Below are 22,769 nucleotides of genomic sequence, written 5' to 3'. Positions count from 1 at the left end.
TTGTAGTTTTAGAGGTGCACACTGAAAATAAATTGAAAAAGAAATTGATGGGAAAAAAAGAATGTTTCCAAAGTGCTGCACATCATAAGAACAATAAAACAATTAAAAGAAATACGCTAAAAACAATAAATAAGTACACAGAACTACAACAATGCTACAAATAAGTGTGTCACAAAATCTTGAATCATAAAATGTGAATTTCTTTCTTTTTTTGCATTGGACTTTTAGAGATGCACACTGAAAATAAATTTTTAAAAAACTGATGGGAAAAAAAGAATGTTTCCAAAGTGCTGCACATCATAAGAACAATAAAACAATTAAAAGAAATACGCTAAAAACAATAAATAAGTACACAGAACTACAACAATGCTACAAATAAGTGTGTCACAAAATCTTGAATCATAAAATGTGAATTTCTTTCTTTTTTTGCATTGGACTTTTAGAGATGCACACTGAAAATAAATTTTTAAAAAACTGATGGGAAAAAAAGAATGTTTCCAAAGTGCTGCACATCATAAGAACAATAAAACAATTAAAAGAAATGCGCTAACAACAATACATAAGTACACAGAACTACAACAGTGCTATAAATAAGTGTGTCACAAAATCTTGAATCAGAAAATGTGAATTTCTTTCTTTTCTTTTTTTTTGTATTGTACTTTTGGAGATGCACAATGAAAATAAATTTTTAAAAAATTGATCAAAAAATTAAAAAAAGAACGTTTCCAAAGTGCTGCACATCATAAGAACAATAAAACAATTAAAAGAAATACGCTAAAAACAATAAATAAGTACACAGAACTACAACAATGCTACAAATAAGTGTGTCACAAAATCTTGAATCATAAAATGTGAATTTCTTTCTTTTTTTTTGTATTGTAGTTTTAGAGGTGCACACTGAAAATAAATTGAAAAAGAAATTGATGGGAAAAAAAGAATGTTTCCAAAGTGCTGCACATCATAAGAACAATAAAACAATTAAAAGAAATGCGCTAACAACAATACATAAGTACACAGAACTACAACAGTGCTATAAATAAGTGTGTCACAAAATCTTGAATCAGAAAATGTGAATTTCTTTCTTTTCTTTTTTTTTGTATTGTACTTTTGGAGATGCACAATGAAAATAAATTTTTTAAAAATTGATCAAAAAATTAAAAAAAGAACGTTTCCAAAGTGCTGCACATCATAAGAACAATAAAACAATTAAAACAAATACACTAAAAACAATAAATAAGTACATAGAACTACAATACTATAAATAAAACAATTAAATCAAATAGTTAAAAGTAGTAAAATAAAAATAAATAAATAAAAGACAGAGAGGAGTTTAAAAAAAAAAAAAAAAAAAGCCAAAAATGTGAACTAATGCATTTTTTATTTATTCTACTTTTTTTTTTTTTTTTTTTTTTTTACTTCAGTAGATGTACTGTTGTGTTTAATTGAGCTTAAATTACAGTACATTACTGCCATAAAATAAAAATAAAATTAAATAGCTAATTGCAATTATGCATATGTTAAAGGTAAAGTATGTAACATTAAAAAAAAAACAATATATAGAGTTTTTTTAAATGAATCCTTCTCACTCTGTTGGTAGATTAATCTGCAAAAACTCATCCATCTGCCTGTAATTTCTATTTAATTGTTGTTTTGCAGTGTTGAAGACATTTCTGGCATTGACTTTTTGTATCTCTGATCAATAACAGCATCACAGCATATTAGAGAAACGATAAAAACAAACCTACATATGTGGCTCTCTCCACTTTCTGCTCTTCATTTAGTGCGCAGTTCAGCCTGAGAGACAAGAGTCTGGGCAAATCATACACATAAACGCAGACTTTCCAATCTAGTGCTTTGAACAAACCTGTTAACGACGCACAAGAAATGAGGATTCTGTGCTGAATATTGGCTGTCTATCAACATCTACATCATTCCCATAGAGTTTTGGAAGGTGTGGGTGTGTTTATGAGTGTTTTTAGTCTATAAGCAGTTTAACAGAACTGGGAAGTTATGTTACATTTTTCTATTTTATTGCTTTTTCTTGCTTCGATGCTTGCTCTTTCCATTTCTTCCACTGTTTATTCGATGATGGCTGTTTTTTCCCATTCGTTAAGTAGAGATCTGTCAATAAAAAGAATTGAAAAAAGAAATTAAGTAGGCAAATCGAGTAAAATTTCATCATGTAGCAGCCATCTTGACAATACTTGGTTACGATGAGGGAAAGATACCAAAGTTTGGTTTAACAAAGAGAAAGTCTGTAAAGAAATATCTCTATTTGAATCTCTCCATGATGTTTTCCTAACATTAACCAAAGTGATTTTACTGTCAAAGCCTGAAAACATACAAAAGTCAATCCTGGATTTGATGTATTTCCACACTTCCTGGTATAACATGTGGAAAGTAATGCATTGTTAAGTGACAAATAATGTTGGGATTTTACATATTCATGGTTTAAAAAAATGAGCGCTGGTAACATTTTTTTTAGGTCACTGAGTTGAAAGCAAAACAACACAACAAGGTCATGATCTGCCTGATAAGAGCAAAAGATAAATGAAAAAATAATAAACAAAACGCACCTTCGTCACATCAAACATCTCAAGTGTTGGTCCACTGCATTTCACAAATAACAATCATTTAATCAATCATGCTATTATTACAGACTCAGCTTCCAGACAAGAACATAATATATACAAAAAGTACAATAGTCATGACTACATTTAAGACCTTGAACCCTACTGGTTGGGGTGTTATGCACTATAAGCCAGGAGAAGTGGAGTTTACTTAAATGGGTCATATTTTATTAGTCTTTGGTTCATTTATTTGTGTATCTGGACCCTAATAGTTCATAAAGTTTGAATTTGAACCCTCCAGGTGCTGCAAAGATATCTTTATATTCATTTTGGCAAAAATCGAGAGGATTTCTACAACTCGTTTCAATTCTTTCTTAACCCTTTCATGCATGAATTATGAGAACTTTAATCAAGATTTTTTTCCTGAGTGTTTTTATTCCTCTTTAGGCATGAAAAAAAAAAAACCAAAAAAACAATGCGATTGAAATTTTTTTATGTACTTATTTTTCATACAGTTGCAAAAATGTCCACTCAGCTGGACACTATGTGTTTAATTTTCAAAGCAGAGAAACATGTACAGTCTACTCTCGTTAAACCGCCCGCCGTTATACCGCCATTTTCGCTCACCGCCGACCAAAACCATTGCACAAAAATCCCCAATGCATTATTCCATTAGCTACCGCCATTTCCGCCTATCGCCATCCGCCAGCCCAGTTCCATGCACAAACAACACTTATACCATTGATTTCCCGACCGTTATACCGCCAGCGTGATTGCCATCAAGTACACATAAATTTTAACAATGCACTGAAACAAACGCGCCAGACGCTGATCGCGACAAGCTACGAGTAGGTCTACGGAACGGCCACCGTTCATTTATCGCAGAACACTCAGTAGGTCAGGATGTCGGGAAGAGGACGTGGGATTAAGCCAAAGCCTCAAGATGATGGGGTGTCATTTCCCGACACGGTATAATAATGCTTCAAATGTTTCCCCACTTTAAATGATCCCTTACAACATAACAGAATCAAGATTTATTTAGAAACGCAATTAGAACGGGTTAACGGAGGCAGCATAGACATCATATAGTAAAGACATGCACATTATGGACACAACCCGTTGTAACGCCATTTTCGCTATACCGCCAATTTGGCCGTGAACGGAAGTTGGCGGTATAACAAGAGTAGACTGTATTTACTGATATACTGTGTGAAAACTATGAAATAAAAACATATGTAATGCTGCTAATCTGATGGTTTCTCACACTTTAACATACTCTAATACCAGTTACTACTTATTTCATGGAGATAATATGCAAACAAACAAAAAAATCTGTAAAAAAGAAAATGTTGATTACAGTCTAATAGCAATTAGCAATTGATTTACACTCAAACCTGTTACTTCAGATCAGGTTTATCAAGAACAGCAAAGTTACAGTAATGGTATGAATGTCAGTGTATGGGATGATGCATGAGCGTCCACTGTGTTGGCTGATATGGAACTAAAACAACAAACTCCATGAATGTACAAGAGAACAGCTGGAGAAGAACTGTCCACTGGAGTGACCACTATGCATGAAAGGGTTCATTTGTTTCATCATTTGCACATATTAGGTCAAGACTTCCAAAGAACATTTCTCCGAGTACGATATAATTGTTCGTCAGCAGCAACGGTTGTAGTAAAAACTGAAAATATGTCCAAACTTCGAGCCGATTACCTAAAATCTTCAGTTGTTGGTTGTATTAACGAACACAAATGGTTGAACGGGACAGAGCAGCACAGTCAACAACCTGGAGGGGGTGTGGTCATGTGCATTTAAAGGGCCAGTACTCAAAACCACCTTTCTGGTGTCATTACTCAGAAATAGGGTTGAAGATGGAGCTGTGGAGTTGAATTAATAAAGAATTCAGACCCAAGTATAGCATTTACAGTTTATATAGACCACAGAGAAATGTTTGAAAATGCATAATTCCATTAAAAATAAAACAAAACATCACCCCTTTAAAAAATTTTTTGAGAAAAGCGGTTGCCTTAAAATAATTTAGTAATGATTAAGGAACTTTTTAAGTACATTTAAGGTGAAATCTTTTGTAATATCAACTGCTTTGCATTGTTATTACACTTAAATAATGAAGTTCAATACACTAAATTTCAAGTTGATTTAACTGAAAATATTTGATAATAATAACTATGCAAACAGTTGATTTTACAGAAGATTTTAAGGTAAATGTACGTAAAAAGTTCGTTAATCATTACTTAAATTTTTTAAGGCAACCACTTTCCTCAATTTTTTTTTTAAGTAAACTCAACTCATCTGGGCTTACAGTGAACCTGGAATCATTTATTTATTCATTCAGTATTTATTTGTATTGGGACAAGTATGTAGCATAGACTGTTTCCACAGTGTTTACAGCCTGAGCTAATATGCAAATGCTTGTCTTTGGCTGAGTTGGACACCATACATGAAGACTGTAGCAAACACAAACACACTTTAATCTGGCATCCATGTGTATGTTCAACTAAAATATGTCGACAGGATCAGCTAGCAGCTGATTTATTAAAGCAAGAAACAACAATTTCTTTACTTTAGATTAGGTCAGTGTTAGTTCTTTACTGTTATATCGACTGTCTGTGTAAAGCTGTATGTGCAGAAGTGAACAGTAACTGACAGCTCTGGTCATCATATCCCATAAAATAATACAGATAATGATTCATTGTTGTTGTGACCAAGTATTGTACATTTGTGGCAAATCTGATTTAGCTGCTTTGAGCTTTACTGTTGTTGAAAGCCTATAAACACATAAATACATCATAATAGTTATTTAACCCATAAAGACCCAGTTGTAATTTTGCAGCAGTTCCCAAATGATTTTTTTCCTTTAGATTTAACCTTTCTTAAATGATTCATCACTATTTATTACAATATTATTCTCTGTGTTTTGCATTTTTTCAGTGAAAATCCTATTTTTTCCTATATTTAATTCACTGATCATGTATATGTTCATTAAAGCACCAGAGTAAAACTGAGGGTTATTGTATCAAAAACAGAAAAAAACAGCAGAAAAAGTGACTTTCAGTAAAAATCTATCATTAACTGAACATAAACCAAGTGCCTCTCTATTTTGCATTTTTGAGTGAAAATCATTTTCCGACATTTAATTCACGAATCATGTGCTTTAATGATCATGCTGAGATTATATTTGAAGGTTATTATATCAAAAACAGAGAAAACTTAGAAAGAAAAAGCAACTTTTTTCAGTACAGTATATCATTAACTGAACATAAACCCAGTGTCTCCATCCACTGTCATTGATCCAACTCCATGGGTTTTACTGGTGAATCAATGTTGTAGAAGATGACGGCGTTTCCATGGTAACTATGGAGCCTCTGAACATCCAAATGGGTCATATCTGATGACCATGAAAAGATGACAAACTGTATTTTACACCAATTATTTACATGCATTGATAGGATTAGTGGATCAACAGGTATTAAACAGTTTACATCAGTAGAAGGTTTTGGTCGCTGGTGGCTGTTTATGGGGGGTCTTTATGGGTTAAATCATCGGTTAAACTCCTCCCTTTAGCCATGATTGCAACATGAGAAAAAGATATGATCAGCAAAAACATATGTGTACACCCCTGTATATGGTTAAAAAAAAAAGTATGAGTTAACTAAGAAAGCAGATAAATACAAGCCAAGCTCAAAAAGTAGGAAAATATGTCTCAACCACTGGTTTTATGATTGATAGGATATTTTCTTGCACCAAACATCTTGCATGTAACCTGCCTCTAGAACACCATTTGCTCATAACAATAAATGATAATATGCCTCCAGTACCACATGTTACAGCTTGTGTCAGACTTTATTTCCTTCATCGTATTCTCAGACTGCCAAACGTTTACAAAGTCTGCATCCATATTCACTGGCATCGCCTTTAAATTACATAACCTGAACCACACAAACACTTGGTGCTGGTTTCTCTGAGCTTCACACAACACTCTGCAGGAATTTTTGGCCCATTCGTCTTTCAGCTGAGTCAGGTTTATGGTCTTGTCCTACATACATGGTCTGCCAAAATACTCACTAAAGCGCTGAATCTGGATTAATCCACCACTGAAAATAGTCCTCAACAAACAGCCGCCTGCTTTTTGTACAAGACTGACTATAAAGTAGTAATTAAAGTGACTTTTTTTTTTTTTTTTTTTTTAGATGTAACAGTGTATTTAAGAGCTCTTTTTTAGAAATTGAAGTCTTCAGCTTGAGGCGCTAAAGGTAGTAAACTGTAGAGATTAGGGGGGTTAGAAAATATCAGTTCTGCAATATATCGCGATATTTCATTTCACAATACTCTATCGATATTAAAAAGTACTGTATCGATATTTTTAGGCATTCAAATGCAGATATGGCGGAGGTTCATTTTTGTTTTATGTTTTTCTTTATTGTTTATATCTTATTTCTTATTATTTAACACTGTTTTATTAAATAATGGTTATTTGAAGCATCCTAAAAGCACTTTTTACTGTCTGAGAGTGGCAGATGTTAGTTCCTTTGTTTGGGATTGCACAAAAATACTGTTCTGATGTTAGTTCTGAACTAATAGAATAAGAACATTTGAACAGGATCTTAATCTGCAATGTCTGTAAAATATAATTTAAGTTTTAACACAGGAACATTTTGTGATATAGCATTAGATCCTATTGTGATCAAATAAAAATGTGTTTAGTATTTGTGCATATTTCTGGTGTAATTCAATTCTTCAAGGAAATAATAATTTTTTAAAAAGAAACAAACAAAAAAAATTGCCATTTTGACACTATCATGATATATTCGTGATATATCGTGATCCGAGTGTTGTGATTTGTATCGTATCGCCAGATTCTTGCCAACACACACCCCTAGCAGAGATGGACTCACACTATTGGTGTTCTTTTCGTGCGATTCCAGAGCCAATATCACTAGATTTGTCCTTGATAAAACCACAGACTACATGTTCAACTTGGATATTTACATCATCAGCGTGTCACGATGCTGATGAGAGCGATGAATGTGTCTACCAGCTTTGTTTATTTACATGATATGAAGTCATAACTACATGACACGGAATTTATAGGAGCATGCTAATGAATGTACATTAGCATAATTATCTTCCTGCAGAGTGAATGCCTTGTTGATATGTTGTGCTGTAATGTGTTTATCGCTCCTTCCAGACATTAGATGGTTTCATTTTCGTGGTGGCTCCAGATGGGAAGATCATGTACATATCAGAAACGGCGTCTGTCCACTTGGGCCTGTCGCAGGTTGGTTGGATTGAACTCATTTGGATCTCCTCTAATACGTCATAAAATGTGTCAGCGCCTCTGAGATCAGTGTTTATATCAACAGGTAGAGTTAACGGGGAACAGCATTTATGAGTACATCCACCCGGCCGATCACGACGAAATGACAGCCGTCCTCACCGCTCACCAGCCGTACCATTCACACTTTGTCCAAGGTAAACGACACCTCATTTACATTGTGTTCCATTATTTACCCTGGACCCACCACACACTAAACTACTGTTTTTATGATTTCTTGCAGAATATGAAATGGAGCGTTCGTTCTTTCTGAGAATGAAATGTGTCCTGGCTAAAAGAAATGCTGGACTCACCTGCGGAGGCTACAAGGTGAGAGTTCGACAACCCATAAAGACCCAGTGCTACTTTTGTGGTACTTTCTAAAAGATTTTTCTCTATATATAATCATTCTTAAGTAGTTTATCACCATTTACTGCAATATTATCCTCTGTGTTTTGTGTTTTTGTAGTGTAAAGCCAGAGTTTTCCTATATTCAATGTACTGATCATGCAGATGTTCATAAAAGCTCATGTTAAAGTTGAGGGTTATTATCCAATCCAACTTTATTTGTAAAGCACTTTAAAACAACTACAGTGGACCAAAGTGCTGTGCAGAAAAAGAAATAAAAACCAAAATAACAGAGTAAAATACAAGAATAGATTAAAAGACATAGAACAACTGTAAAAACAAAATAATAAATACATAAAAATATTATTATTATTATTATTATTATTATTATTATTATTATTATTATATCAAAAACAGAGAAGACAGAAGAAACAGTGACTTTTTCAGCAATGATATTATTAACTAAACATAAACCCAGTGTCTCCATCCAACTCCATGGGTTTTACTGGTGAATCAATGTTGTAGAAGATGACAGTGTTTCCATGGTAACTACGGAGCCTCTGAACATCCAAATGGGTTTTATCTGATGACCATTAAAAGATGAAAACCTGGATTTTACACCAATTATGTCTGTGTTTTAATAGGATTAGTGGTTCAGCAGTTATTAAACATTATAGATGAGTAGATGCTTTTGGTCACCAGTGGCTGTTTGGGTCTTTATGGGATAAATAGTATGTTTCTGCAAATAATTATAAGAAGCAAGTTGACATATTGAAGAAACAGCTTAAACATTTGTTCTAAATTCCAAAACATATCCTGTATATTAACCCATAAAGACCCAAATATCCAACAGTGTCCAAAAGCATCTACTGATCTAAACTGTGTAACACCTGTTGATCTGCTTATTCTATCAATCCATGTAAATAACTGGTGTAAAATACAGTTTATCATCTTTTAATGGTCATCAGATATGACCCATTTGGGCGTTCAGAGGCTCCATAGTTACCATGGAAACACTGTCATTTTCTACAACATTGATTCGCCAGTAAAACCAGTGGAGTTGGATCAATGACAGTGACGGTAGATTTAGTAAAATGAGTGGGTTGTAGCTCTGTTTATTTGTTTACCTACTTCCTTCCGTTCTCCATTGTAATGTGTCAGGATGTGGAAAAAGTAAATTTTTAAAAGCATACATCATGTGTTTCTGTGGATCTCTTGGTGCAGGTGATCCACTGTAGCGGCTACCTGAAGATCCGTCAGTACAGCCTGGACATGTCTCCGTTCGACGGCTGCTATCAGAACGTGGGTCTGGTGGCCGTGGGTCACTCGCTGCCGCCCAGCGCCGTCACCGAGATCAAACTGCACAGTAATATGTTCATGTTCAGAGCCAGCCTGGACATGAAGCTCATCTTCCTGGACTCCAGGTACGTCGGGTTTGTGTTGGTGACAGTATTCGCTTTTCCATTGGACATCTGCGCAAAACTTTACCGATATGTACTCAATGTCGAAAAAACACAGAAGAGTTTGTTTGTTTGTTTATTTATTTTGAGTGTAACATTAAAACCAAACAACAAAAAGATTCATATAAAAAGAAAGGAAAACATTCAGAAAGTACGTAATGTTGGTTTTTCCATTAAATCACTAATGCAACGATTTGTTTATTTATTATCGTGAGGAGACACGAGAGGTCATTCCATAAACATAGCAACAAACATAAATATCATGTTGATTTATAGATATATAGTACTCTACACTCTATAGTACTACATCTCGTACTTTTTAATTTTTATGCACAAGTTATATTCGCTCAATTTGAGGGTCAATGGTCGCTTTTCCATTGATCCTCAAATTGTGCAAATATAACTTGTGCATAAAAATTTACCTAATGGAAAAATGACAATTTTGCCCAAACTCTCGTGTTTCGATTAAAGGTTTTTGTGCTGGCAAGAGGTGGTTTTTCAGGCGTAGCGCAATTTGTATATCATGCAAAACTGCAATGGAAAGACCTTTTTCTGCAACTAGAGTCACTTGAATAAAAAAAAAAAAAAATAGATGTTGACAGATGTTACAATGAGCGGAGAAGAAGAGTTTTAAAAGAAACATGGCGCAGTATGTGTGGACACACCAGGAAACTGAATCATTTTCTTAATTTAGTACGAGATAAAGGGGTAATACATAATAATAATGAATATATCTGTAAATCAACATGATGTTTATGTTCGTCGCCATGTTTATGGAATGACTTCTCGTGTCATCTCGCGATAATAAATAAACAAATCATCGCATTTGTGATTTAATGGAAAAACCAACATTACGCACTTCTGTTTTTTCAACATTTAGTAAATATCAGTAAAGTTTTGCACAGATGTCTAATGGAAAAGCAACTACTACCTCTTGCCAGTGCAAAAACTTTTCAGCAAAAAAATGAGTTTATGGCGAAATTGTTGTTTTTCCATTAGGCAAATTTTTATGCCAAAGTTATGTTCCCGCAATTTGAGGGTCAATAGAAAAGCGACTAGTGTTGTGTGTTTGTTTACATCCACACACAGTTCAGTACTCTTCTCTTGTGGGTGTAAGGGCTTCTGTGTATTTGTTTAGTGTGTGTTCTGTGTGGTTTGTGTACTGTGTGTTGTATATGGAAAAGCTTAATGACCCCAAACACTGCGTTTGTGTTGTTCAGGGTCGCAGAGCTGACAGGATACGAGCCTCAGGATCTGATAGAGAAGACTCTGTACCACCACGTCCACAGCTGCGACTCCTTTCACCTGCGATGTGCTCATCACCTGTGTGAGTGTGTTGGAACCTCCTTGTCTATGAAATTATATGGATCAGTACAGTTACAGTGTGTTACCTCACAATCAGCCAGAAAAAGTACAATCATGAAACATCCTGCATTATTTTATAACGTTAAAATTTCAGTTATAACAATATATTTTCACATTATAAGAAAATGTTAAAAAGTCCAACTAATCATGTTATAACAAGACAACTATAGATAAAAACTTGTAACAATAAAGCCTCAGAGTACGGTCATATAGACATTTTTTTGCAGATAATTTTAGCTTTTTGCTGTTGTAAATGTTTTTAGTAAAATGATACATTTCGTCTTTGACTCTATTTCTGGATCAGTTAATGGATCAATAATGTAAAGTGCTTTGGGTGCCTTGAAAAGCGCTATAATAATCTAATCCATAATTATTATTATTATTATTATTCTGTATTGTTTGTGTGCAATAATTTACTATTGATGTTCATGTCATAAAAAATTATTATATTCATTTGCCTTTATTGAACCAGGTAGGTCAATTGTGATCCAGTTTTCATTTAAAATGAAGAGGTAGGAAAGAAAAAACAGTGTTGTACAAAGTAGTGAAGCAGTGTCATACAAAATGTAATAAAACTGTAATAAAAAAGCATAATTAAAAAATATATTGTATTAAATGATTTCAGTGTTAAGAAAGATAAATAATTTATCGCTGTAACAAGAAAATGTTAACACGTGTGAAAAAGGTGTATTTTTATTGAATGAAAGTACTTGTTAAAAAGCGGAAATGCCTTGTTTTAATAATTACATTTGATATTCTAATTTGATACTAATCTATTTTTCTTTGATTTGTTTTGTCACAGTTCAGCATGTTTTATTAAAATACCAAATCTTTTTTGTTTTTTTTTAACCCTATAATGGCGAACGTATCATTTTTGATACATGAGATTTGAAGCCCTCTACATGATCAATGTGATATTTTTTGTCTTGGCAAACCTGATGTAGACAATTAGATACATGCAATACACAGATAATCCACCAGGGGGGAGGAATTCATTCACCAGAGGCCTTTCCAGTGACACTACAAGACTGTCATTAATGAGGAAGGAGGCAGAACTTTGACAATTTTGAGAAGGAATTACCAATTTGTTAGACATGTTTGTGTTATATTATGTTTTTGTTTGGTCAAAAATAATAATATTTGAGCATTGAGACCTGATGTATCAAATATGATACAAATCTGAAAATCATACATGGAAATTGATATTTGAAAAAATATGTTTTTTGGTTGTTCTGAAGGACCAATAAAGGCTCCAGTTTTAAAGAACTGGAATTTTCTGTCAGTGACTTAATGGTTCAGGCTTTACAGGGTTAAATATGTTTCCTCATGGTATGATTTATCTTTGCTGCCTTTTCTCCAACAAATACCAATCCAATAAATGTATTCCTCCCTCTATCTCTTCGTATTTCCTTCATCTCTTGGTTGTTGCAGTGCTGGTAAAAGGTCAGGTCACCACCAAGTACTACCGCTTCTTGGCCAAACATGGCGGCTGGGTGTGGGTTCAGAGTTATGCAACCATCGTACACAACAGCCGCTCATCCAGACCTCACTGCATCGTCAGTGTCAACTACGTTCTGACGTGAGTACCTGATTACCGTTCTGACATGTGACACAAACACACACATTTTACCTGAGATAAACAGTGTCTGTTCATGTGTTTGGTTGTTGCTGTGTTGTGAATCAAACACTGTTGTGAGAACTGTGACATGTTTTTTCAGTAGTTTCCTGTTGAAGTGATTGGAACTTTATGGATCTGTCAGCCATACTAACTGTGAACCCAACAGTTTAGTGTCTGTTTCTGTTAAATATCTGTATTTTGTGCTGAGGAAAGATGAGAGAACATCTGAGGCTCAATGGCACTAGGGTAGAAAATCGTGAAACCGTATGAAAAGAATCTCCTTCTTTTACTATATTTAAAAAGCGTCTTAAGCAAAAACTGTTGCTGCTTTATTCTTAGTGTAACCCTATACAGCCTAATGAACCACAACAAAACATGTAAACATAAATAAACACAGCTAGTTCAAAAATATGCCTGATCCTAAACCCCACATGACTGATATATAAATGATGTAAACTATTTATGTGGATAAAGCCCCATGTCTGACTATTAAATTATCTGAGAATATTGGAATATGCTTTGTCATAGGAAATGTTTGCCACAGCATCAAATATGGATTAATCCGCTGTTGAAAATAGTCCCAGATAAACATAAAACACTGTCATTTTGAGTTTAGTTGAGTTGAGTTTAGTTTAGTTTAGTTTATTAGTTTGATCCCCATTAGCTACTGCACACCACAGTAGCGACTCTTCCTAGGGTCATCAACAACACAAAAACAAAGCACCGCAATTTCCCACAACTCACTCAACAAACAGGATGTACATACACTCAACTCAACAACAACAACAAAAAAATCAACAGCACACGATACAAAACAATTACAATAACAATGATAATACCAACAACAGAAAAAAAGAATAAATAAACCAAAAATCAGAAACAAAAAATAAAAAATAAAAATAAAAACAGCTCCACAACAAACAAACAAAAAAAAACAAACTGTCTAGATGATGTCACTACAGGATGTGCAATAGTTCAGAGTTATTCTTGGGTGAATATGAAAATTCTCAACCTTTTAGAAAAACTAACTGCTTGAATTTCTGAAATTAAAAATTGTGGCAATGTATTCCGCTGAGTAACATTCACTAAAGACTACAATACCCACAAGGCCATTTTTTTCTGAACGATACATGAATGGGATGCTAATACTGAGTCTCATCTTCAGTATTTGGCCTAAATGCCGTCGACAGTGGTACTTAGCTAATTTTGGGTTACATCCTGGCTCACAATGAAGAGATTTTTAGAAAAACATCCACCTCTACTTTATTTATTTATTTATTTATGATCCCCATTAGCTGTACCATAGCTACAGCTATTCATCCTGGGGTCCTTACAATAATCTTTACAACTAGTCAATGCAAATAAAATACAATATAATCATACAAAACAATTTTTCACATACTACATAACATAATAGAAAATAAATAACAGACAAAATACAGACACGACAGCTCCTTTAGGTCAGCAGCGGTATAGTATATACAGTACATATATTCAATTAGCCCAAATATCAGTCATTTATACTTTAACCCATAATGACCCAGTGCTACTTTTGTGGCACTTCCAAAATATTTTTTCCTCTATATTTGACTTTTCTTAGGTGATTTATCACCATTTATTCTAATATTATCCTCTGTTTTTTATGTTTTTTCAGTGTAAATCATGTATTTTCCTATATTTAATTCAGTTATAATGTATGTGTATGTAATGTGTGAGGATGATCAGTGAGGTTAATTACTTATAAGAGATCTAAAGGACTTGATTTTTCATATATTATGCTGATAGGAAGCTAAAGGATGGACTGTTGTGTGGAGAAGGTGTGGGATTAAATAAATTATACTTCCTCCCACTCCTTTTCAAATGTGTAAATGAAGTCATACTTTGAAGTCATATGTTCATAAAAGCTCAGACTAAAGTTGAGGGTTATTATATCAAAACCAGAGAAAACTGAGGAAAAAGTGACTTTTTCAGTAAAGATATCAATAACTGAATATAAAAACAAGTGTCTCCATCCACTGTCATTGATCCAACTCCATGGGTTTTACTGGTGAATCAGTAGTCGCTTTTCCATTGACCCTCAAATTGCGCAAATATAACTAGCGCATAAAAATTTACCTAATGGAAAAACGACAATTTCACCAAAAGTCTAAGTTTTCGATTAAAAGTTTTTGCACTGGCAAGGGGTGGTTTTTTGGGCATAGCGCAAATGGTATATCACACAAAACTGCAATGGAAAGTCGTTTTTTTGCAACTGGAGTCAGGTGAATTAAAAAAGTGGATGTTGACGGACATTACAACAAGCGAAGAAGAAGAAGAAGAGACATGTCACGGTATGTGTGGACACACCAGGAAACCCAATAATTTTTAAATTTAGTATGAGATAGAGGGGTAATATATAATAATAATAATAATGAATATATCTGTAATTCAACACCATATTTAAAAAAAATAATTTGCCTAATGGAAAAATGACAATTTCGCCAAAACTCTTGTTTTTCGATTAAAAGTTTTTGCGCTGGCAAGAGGTGGTTTTGTTGACGGACGTTACAACAAACGAAGAAGAAGAGTTTTAAAAGAAACATGGTGCGGTTTGTGTGGACACACGAGGAAACACAATCATTTTTTAATTTAGTACGAGATAGAGGGGTAATATATAATAATAATGAATATATCTGTAAATCAACACCATGTTTATGTTCGTCGCCAAGTTTATGGAATGACTTCTCATGTCATCTCGCGATAATAAATAAACAAATCATCGCATTTGTGATTTAACGGAAAAACCGACATTATGCACTTGTGTTTTTTCGACATTTAGTGAATATCGATAAAGTTTTGCACAGATGTCCAATGGAAAAGCGACTAATGTTGTAGAAGATGATGGTGTTTCCACGGTAACTACAGAGCCTCTGAACGTCCAAATGGGTCATATCTGATGACCATGAAAAGATGAATAACTGTATTTTACACCAATTATTAACATGTATTGATAGGATTAGTGGATCAACAGGTATTAAACAGTTTAGATCAGTAGATGGTTTTGGTCGACCATAGATTTTTTGGTCTTTATGGGTTAAGAATGTAATGAAATTCAAGGCTCTAGTGTGTTCTACTTCAGAGCTACATGACAACTTTCAGCCCACATCACAAGCAAGTGTTTAAGAAGATTTAAAAAAATGCACTAATGAAGCACAAACACTAATGAAGTATAAGCTCCACCGTCAGTATAGATGTATTTGTCAGACTGGATATCTGCTTTAATCAGATAACTTGTTTATGAGGTGCCCATTATAGATCGGGTGTGCCCCTACGTTTCAGAATAAATTACAGATGGCTGCTGCTTGAGAAAAATGATAGATGGATCTAACACCCACTGCAACTTATAGGCACATTCTAGTAATGAAGGAGGATGTTTTCCTCTTAAGTCTTAACTAGAGGCAAATAGTGTGTTTACATGCACATATATTCTCCCTTTTTGCTGCATTTCTAAAGATACAGTTTTTCCAATAAGCTGTTTACATGGCTAATTATGACAGTTCTGTTAATATTCTGGCAGTGATGAAGATTGATGCTCTTACGTCATTTTATTTCTTTGCATCAAAATAATTGTTCAACCAGTAAAACACAGAATCCCTCGTTAAATTCCACACCAACCTACCGGAGAAGAGCAGTGTTGTGATATTTGCACATAAGCAAAATCCTGTTGATATCCAGGTGTTTCCTAATGTTCAAAAGCAGGTGTGTTTATTCTCTTTCTTCTTTTTGGTCATACATCTGTACCAGTGGTGGGCTGTTTATTTCACACCCTGGCCTTCAGTGTTGCTCTACATGTTGAATCCACCTTTTACTGTGACCATGCCTGTGCTGCAGCAGCTCCTAAACCAGTGGTTCCAACCTTTTTTGGCTCCTGACCCCATTTTAACATCACAAATTTCTAGCAACCCCCCAGACCTTCAAAACTCAGACTTTTTTTTTTTTTTGCTAAAATTAATTTGTTTTTGATCATGTAATACTTTGCTATACTATGTTGCAAATAAACGTTTATTTTAGACACATTTAGTCTATATAATGTATATTATTATGGACAGAGGCAGTAAATCCAGGTGTAGATGACTGCAAAAAGTAAGAATTTTATTTTCCTTGGTCAGGATATATACAGTCAGTCCAGCTTGGATTTACAAGACTGACAATTAATACTGAACAAACAAGAATTCAAACTATGAATTATGAAAGAGCTGCAGCATCTGAAACCGACCACAATGAACATTTGAAAGATAAACAGTACCACAGTGCTTCAGTTTCAGCTTCACAGTTTGTCATGTCTTTTATGGATTGTGATTGTCTCTCTCAACGCACCATATACTTTTTATTAGTAATTTTTTGTTTTTAATCAATTACTAGAAATTCCAGGTGACTCCACGTGGGGTCCTGACCCCAAGGTTGAAAAACGCTGACCTAAACTATGGAATGATCTGCCTCTCCATATCACATAGGCCTCCTCTGTCTGTTTTTAAATCCCTTCTTAACCCTTTCATACACGAATTATGAGAACCTTAGTCAAGATTTTTTTCTTCAGTGTTTAGCCATGAAAAAAACAATGCGATCGAGTGGGTTTTTTTTCTATGGAGTTACAAAAATATCCATGCATTTAATTTTTGAAGTAAAGAAACGTGTTTAAAACCCAATATCAGAAAGTGATATGAAAACAATGAAATAAAAACATTTTTAATGCTGCTAATCTGATGTCTTTTCACATTTTAACATATTCTAATGCTAGTAATTACTGACTTCATGGAGATAATATGCAAAAAAAAAAAACCTTCTTGTCTAACAAATAATTGATTTACACTCAAACATGTTACTGCAGATCAGGTTTATCAAGAACAGTAAAGTTACAGTAATGGTCTGGATCACATGTATGGGATGGTGCATAAGCGTCCACTGTGTTGGCTGATATGGAACTAAAACAACAAAACCCATTAATATACAAGAGAACAGCTGGAGAAGAACTGTCCACTCCAGTGGACAGTGCATAAAAGGGTTAAAATCCATCTTTTGTCCTTGGCTTTCAAAACCATGTGAGATGTTTGAATGTATTATTTTTATTCTATTGTTTTATCTGGTATTGGTTTATTGTTCTTATTTTTTAATGTTTTTCATTGTACACCTTTTTCTGTTTTTTTTTTTTAATTATTATTTTGATCTATTCTTGTATTTTATTCATTTATTTTGGTTTTTATTTACTCTTCTGTACAGCACTTTAGTTCACAGCAGTTGTTTTAAAGTGCTTTACAAATAAAGTTGGATTGGATTTTAATATCAATACTATACCATCAATATTGTACAAAATACACAGTATAACAGGGCACTGACACAGAGGCAGCTATCTGATGTAGCAAGAAACATAATGAACACGACTCAGCAGCTTTTCTTTCAGATGCAACATGTACATCGTCTTATGCATAATCATTAATATTTGCTGAATAAAATGACAAAAACATACAAATGTTCATAAAACAAAAAAACTCACCAAACCTACTGCTTCTTTTTTAGTACTTCTGTAGCCAAATTCATTTTTTTCCTCTTACTGCTATTGTGTAGCTGTTAAATCTACACCAATATATTTTATCTTATTCAAGTTGCTAGTTGAGCCGGTTCTGACTAGTTGCTCTTTGACCGTCCAATTAAATGCCAGCGATATTGTACACCTGTTGGATCATCCCATGTGGCCGACATAAATCTGATTGGTTAAAGCAACAGGTTCATTCCATTTATTTGAAGCTCCAGAGACTGAACTGATGATTCTGAGCCTCAAGGCAGATTTCGTTTACCCGGCAACACATGATCAGCTGAAATATGATTGGACAAACGCTTTTAACATACACATACACTAATGCAGTAGTTCTCAGTCTTTGTCTCTCGGGTCCCCCTTTGGAAGATGAAAAATCTCCAGGCCCCCTCTCAACCCCAACAACACTGTAACAGTAACTTTTAATGAAAAGAAACATCAACATCGCAACAATACTTTTTGCTTTTCCTTGAATAATTTTTTGTTCAAAATAAAAATAACTTCAATTTTTGCTTGAACAACACAAGTAAACTCAACCAGACTGCTCCCTGAGACCGTATTTTTCCAAATAAAAATAGGAAATGTGCAATTATCTTGCAACTATGACAATAAAGTTACTTTTTTTAGAACAACAAACAAATTTTGGTAACAAAGATGAACATTTGAACAATATCAGTGGCTGAAATGAGCCTGTTTACGTTGCACATCTCAGAACATTAAAGTGCAAACTGAACAAACTGTGCAAAAACAGAAACCGTCCAATCCTTGTCCATTCTTCAAACCTAAACTCTTTGTCTAGTCTACCTTTACATTTACATGTATGCATTTGGCAGACGCTCTTTTCCAAAGTGACTTACAGGGGAAGATTAACAATTAAGCTCTCTCTCTCGCCACGTCTTTTGTAAAGCACTTTAAAATAACCACAGTGGACCAAAGTGCTGTAACAGAAGAATAAATAAAAACCAAAATAAAAGAATAAAATACAAGAATAGGTTAAAGACATAAAACAGCTGTACAATTTAAAAAAAAACAAAAAAAAACAGTGTCATACAGAAGAATAAAAAAGCAAAATGACAGACGAAAATACAAGAATAAATTAAAAAGACATAAAAACAGCTGTACAATTAAAAACAGTGAAATAAAAATACCAAGTAAAACAATCGAATAAACATTATAATACATTCAAAATAGAATATTTGAAAGTACTAGGACAGGAGGTGTTCTCTGAAGAGCTGAGTCTTCTAGAGTTAGTGACAGATCACCATGGCAGTAGACTGGTTTGTTGTACGTCTCTAAAATGAGTCCAGGGTGTTCTAACGCTAACACATTAGTTCCACCCGCTACATGTTCTAACCTGAAGGAAAAAAAAAAGACACCCAGGAGTGATCCCATGCCTCCCCCCAGCAAGCCTTCGTGCCCCCCCACCCCAAGGGGCCCGCCCCACAGTTTGAGAAATACTGCACTATTAGAAGTAGTGACCAAGAGAAAAGATACAAAATAAAGAGAATAGACTTTTAGGAATAATTTAATTGATCTTCATGGAATGGACGGTTAAATTTAGGGTGTATATGTAGGTCAGTGATTGTGTTTCTTTAGGCCTTGCTGGTCCTGACACCCCACCACTGATATTTACCCTTCAACAGAAAATACCATACTCATACCATACCAACTTTATTTATAAAGCACTCTAAGAACTTTAAAGCTGGCCAAAGTGCCGTACACGAATCATAAAACAAGGGAATAAATGAGTAAATAAGTAAAAGCTTATGTCGCCCCACGACCACTCCGCTCGTCTGGGGAACGTAGTCTGGTGGTCCCCAGACCTTGTACAAGACAATCCAGGCTCTTTTCATGGGTCGTTCCACGTTGGTGGAACGCTCTACCAAGTGCTACAAGAACAGAGTCATCCCTGCCTATCTTCAAGAAGCTCCTGAAGACCCAGCTCTTCCGAGAGCACCTCCTATCCTAGCACTTTCAAACATTCCATTTTAAATATTCTAATAAGGTTTTTCCCAGGACAACCACAGATTCTTTCACGATTATCTCTGGACCTGCTGCGGTGGTCCGGCCTCTTCCCTGCCCTCATCATCACCACTCACTTATCCTCAACCGCCTCCATGTGTCTCCCCCTACTCCCCCCTTCTCCCCCTCTCCCCCAGTCCCTATCTCTATCGCTCTCTCTTTTTCCCCTTCTCTACTCTCTCTCTTTAACCCCAACTGGTCAAGGCAGACGGCCATCCTCCAGGAGTCTGGGTCTGCTCGAGGTTTCTGCCTGTTAAAGGGAAGTTTTTCCTCGCCACTGTCACCAGTCACAAGTGTTTGCTCCAGGAGGATTCTGTTGGGTTTCTGTAGAATTGACTTAGAGTCTGGTTTTGACCAACTCTATATATAAAATGTCAAGAGATAACTTTTTTGTGATCTGGCGCTATATAAATAAAATTTGATTGATTGAGTGATTTAATTGGTTTTCCCCTGTAAGTCGCTTTGGAAAAAAGCGTCTGCCGAATGCGTAAACATAAACATAAACATAAACATAAAAACTGTGATAACACAGGATACAAAGCGGGCTAAGAACAACAAAATACAACCATCATAAAAAACAAAGACAAATTAAAATCTGATAAAAACAGCATAAGAAATATAAAAAAACAAAACAAAAAAGAAACATCTGCCTCAATGATTAAAAGCCAGCGAGAAAAAGTGGAAAAATAGGAAAGAGGCTCTGTGTTGTGCAAACTGCTGAAAAAAGACACATATTCTGAATGCACTGTATGCATGTCCAACATGTGCTCCTCAAACCCAAATAATACCCTATGCATCCACTGTCACATATGGTGTAAGGGCTGATTGCTGTTTACATGATTCTATCAATCTGAAACCATAGTGAACAAAGTCCCATCACGTACAATCACTAATGTAGTAAAAAATCAATTATTGATACACTGAGGCAAAGAGAACAGTTCCTCCTGGGAAATGTTATAGATTATTCCTTTGTGATTTGCTGTAAAGTACATATGGATGGGAGGGCGGCTGTCGCTCATGTGGTTTTGATGCGTTTGGCGGCTCAGGGGCAGAGTATCCACCATCTATGCTGTGTTGTCAGTCTCTGCTTTGATAAGATAATGAGTATTGGTCCTGGAGATTTACGCAAACAGTTGCTGGGAAGCAATTAACTAGAGGTTAATTGGAAATATGACACGTGTTTGTCGAAGGCTGGTTTGTAGAATCCAGCGATGGGGAAAGTTTTCTCCAGACGTATTCACTTTTTTGATCTTTGCGGAGTTTAAACAACAGAAATGTAATGACGGCTGCGGCTCAGGCTTTTCTATTTGTAGAAAAAACAAGACTTTGCTGCTCTTTCTTGCTTTGATAGTGGAGCGCATTCACATTCTTCCAGCTGGCTGTGGCTGCGGCTGCTGTGACGTCAGACCATCTGAGGCCTTTGTTCAGACGTTTGCTAAGTGTCCTCATGTGTCGCTGCTACCTGTGGTGGTGTGAGTCACCTGGTAGAGTTTATCTAAAGCAGACGGCTCTGCCTGTGGAGTGTATAAACAGAAGCAGGGCTGAAGTCGACCTCACTGAGGTAGAGTTACAGTCTCTGGGCCTTTTCTCCAGTGTAAGAGGCCCAGCGGCACTGGGGCAGATAATATGGAGCAGGATTAGGTTTAGGTTAAGGAGGTGACTTCAGGTTAAAGCCTGGGCTGTCAGTGTCACAACTACAGGGTGGGGAAGTAAAATTTACAATATTTTGAGGCAGGGATTGAAAGACAGTGTATGACCAATTAGTTTATTGAAAGTCATGAGAATTTATTTGCCACAAGAAAATTGACATAATAGAAAATGTTTTTATTCTATGTGTCCTCCTTCTTTCTCAATAACTGCCTTCACACGCTTCCTGAAACTTGCGCAAGTGTTCCTCAAATATTCGGGTGACAACTTCTCCCATTCTTCTTTAATAGTATCTTTAAGAAAGTCGACATTGCTGTGTGATGTTCTGCTGGTAGCATGTCCTAAACACCCCAAATAGCATCATCCAGAGGGTTTAGATCTGGGCTAGAAGGTGGCCATAAACATGATTCCCAAAAATTGCTAAAGTTGGATTTGTTGCTGTTGTCAACAAGTGTTTTGGTGTTCTTGTGTAAGATTTTAACCTCAAATCATATTTTACTGCATTTCTAACGGTCTTGTTGTCTACCTCAAGTTCAATTGCCCATTTTTCTCATGGATTTGGTTGGATCCTTTAGGATTTTGGATTTGAGAGCTTTAATAAAAGCTTTGGTACATTTTTTGTTGCTTCCTCCACTTCCAGACTTTCTCGTAATAGTTTTGCTCATAGTCATTCTCTTCTTTCCATTATAAACAGTCTTTATGGACACTCCAACTATTTTTGAAATCTCCTTTGGTGTGACGAGTGCATTCAGCAAATCACACACTCTTTGACGTTTGCTTTCCTGATTACTCATATGGGCAAAGTTTCTGAAAAGGTATGGATAATAGTGTTAG

The 22,769-nt window shown here is 35.1% G+C and overlaps 1 protein-coding gene across 1 annotated transcript in view; it reads left to right on the top strand.

The window, feature by feature from the left end:
- The window catches only part of sim1a (SIM bHLH transcription factor 1a), a 49,115-nt gene that overhangs the window by 7,633 nt on the left and 18,713 nt on the right, over positions 1-22,769 (top strand). The window contains exons 3-8 of the mRNA XM_030157075.1: positions 7,781-7,870; positions 7,956-8,064; positions 8,151-8,236; positions 9,479-9,678; positions 10,935-11,041; positions 12,511-12,658. Of these exons, the coding sequence (XP_030012935.1) occupies positions 7,781-7,870; positions 7,956-8,064; positions 8,151-8,236; positions 9,479-9,678; positions 10,935-11,041; positions 12,511-12,658 (740 nt within the window). The remainder of the gene's footprint in view (positions 1-7,780; positions 7,871-7,955; positions 8,065-8,150; positions 8,237-9,478; positions 9,679-10,934; positions 11,042-12,510; positions 12,659-22,769) is intronic.

Source organism: Sphaeramia orbicularis, chromosome 16 (genome assembly GCF_902148855.1).
Source record: "Sphaeramia orbicularis chromosome 16, fSphaOr1.1, whole genome shotgun sequence".
Lineage (NCBI taxonomy): Eukaryota > Metazoa > Chordata > Actinopteri > Kurtiformes > Apogonidae > Sphaeramia > Sphaeramia orbicularis.
This window is presented reverse-complemented; position numbering and strand designations above follow the sequence as displayed.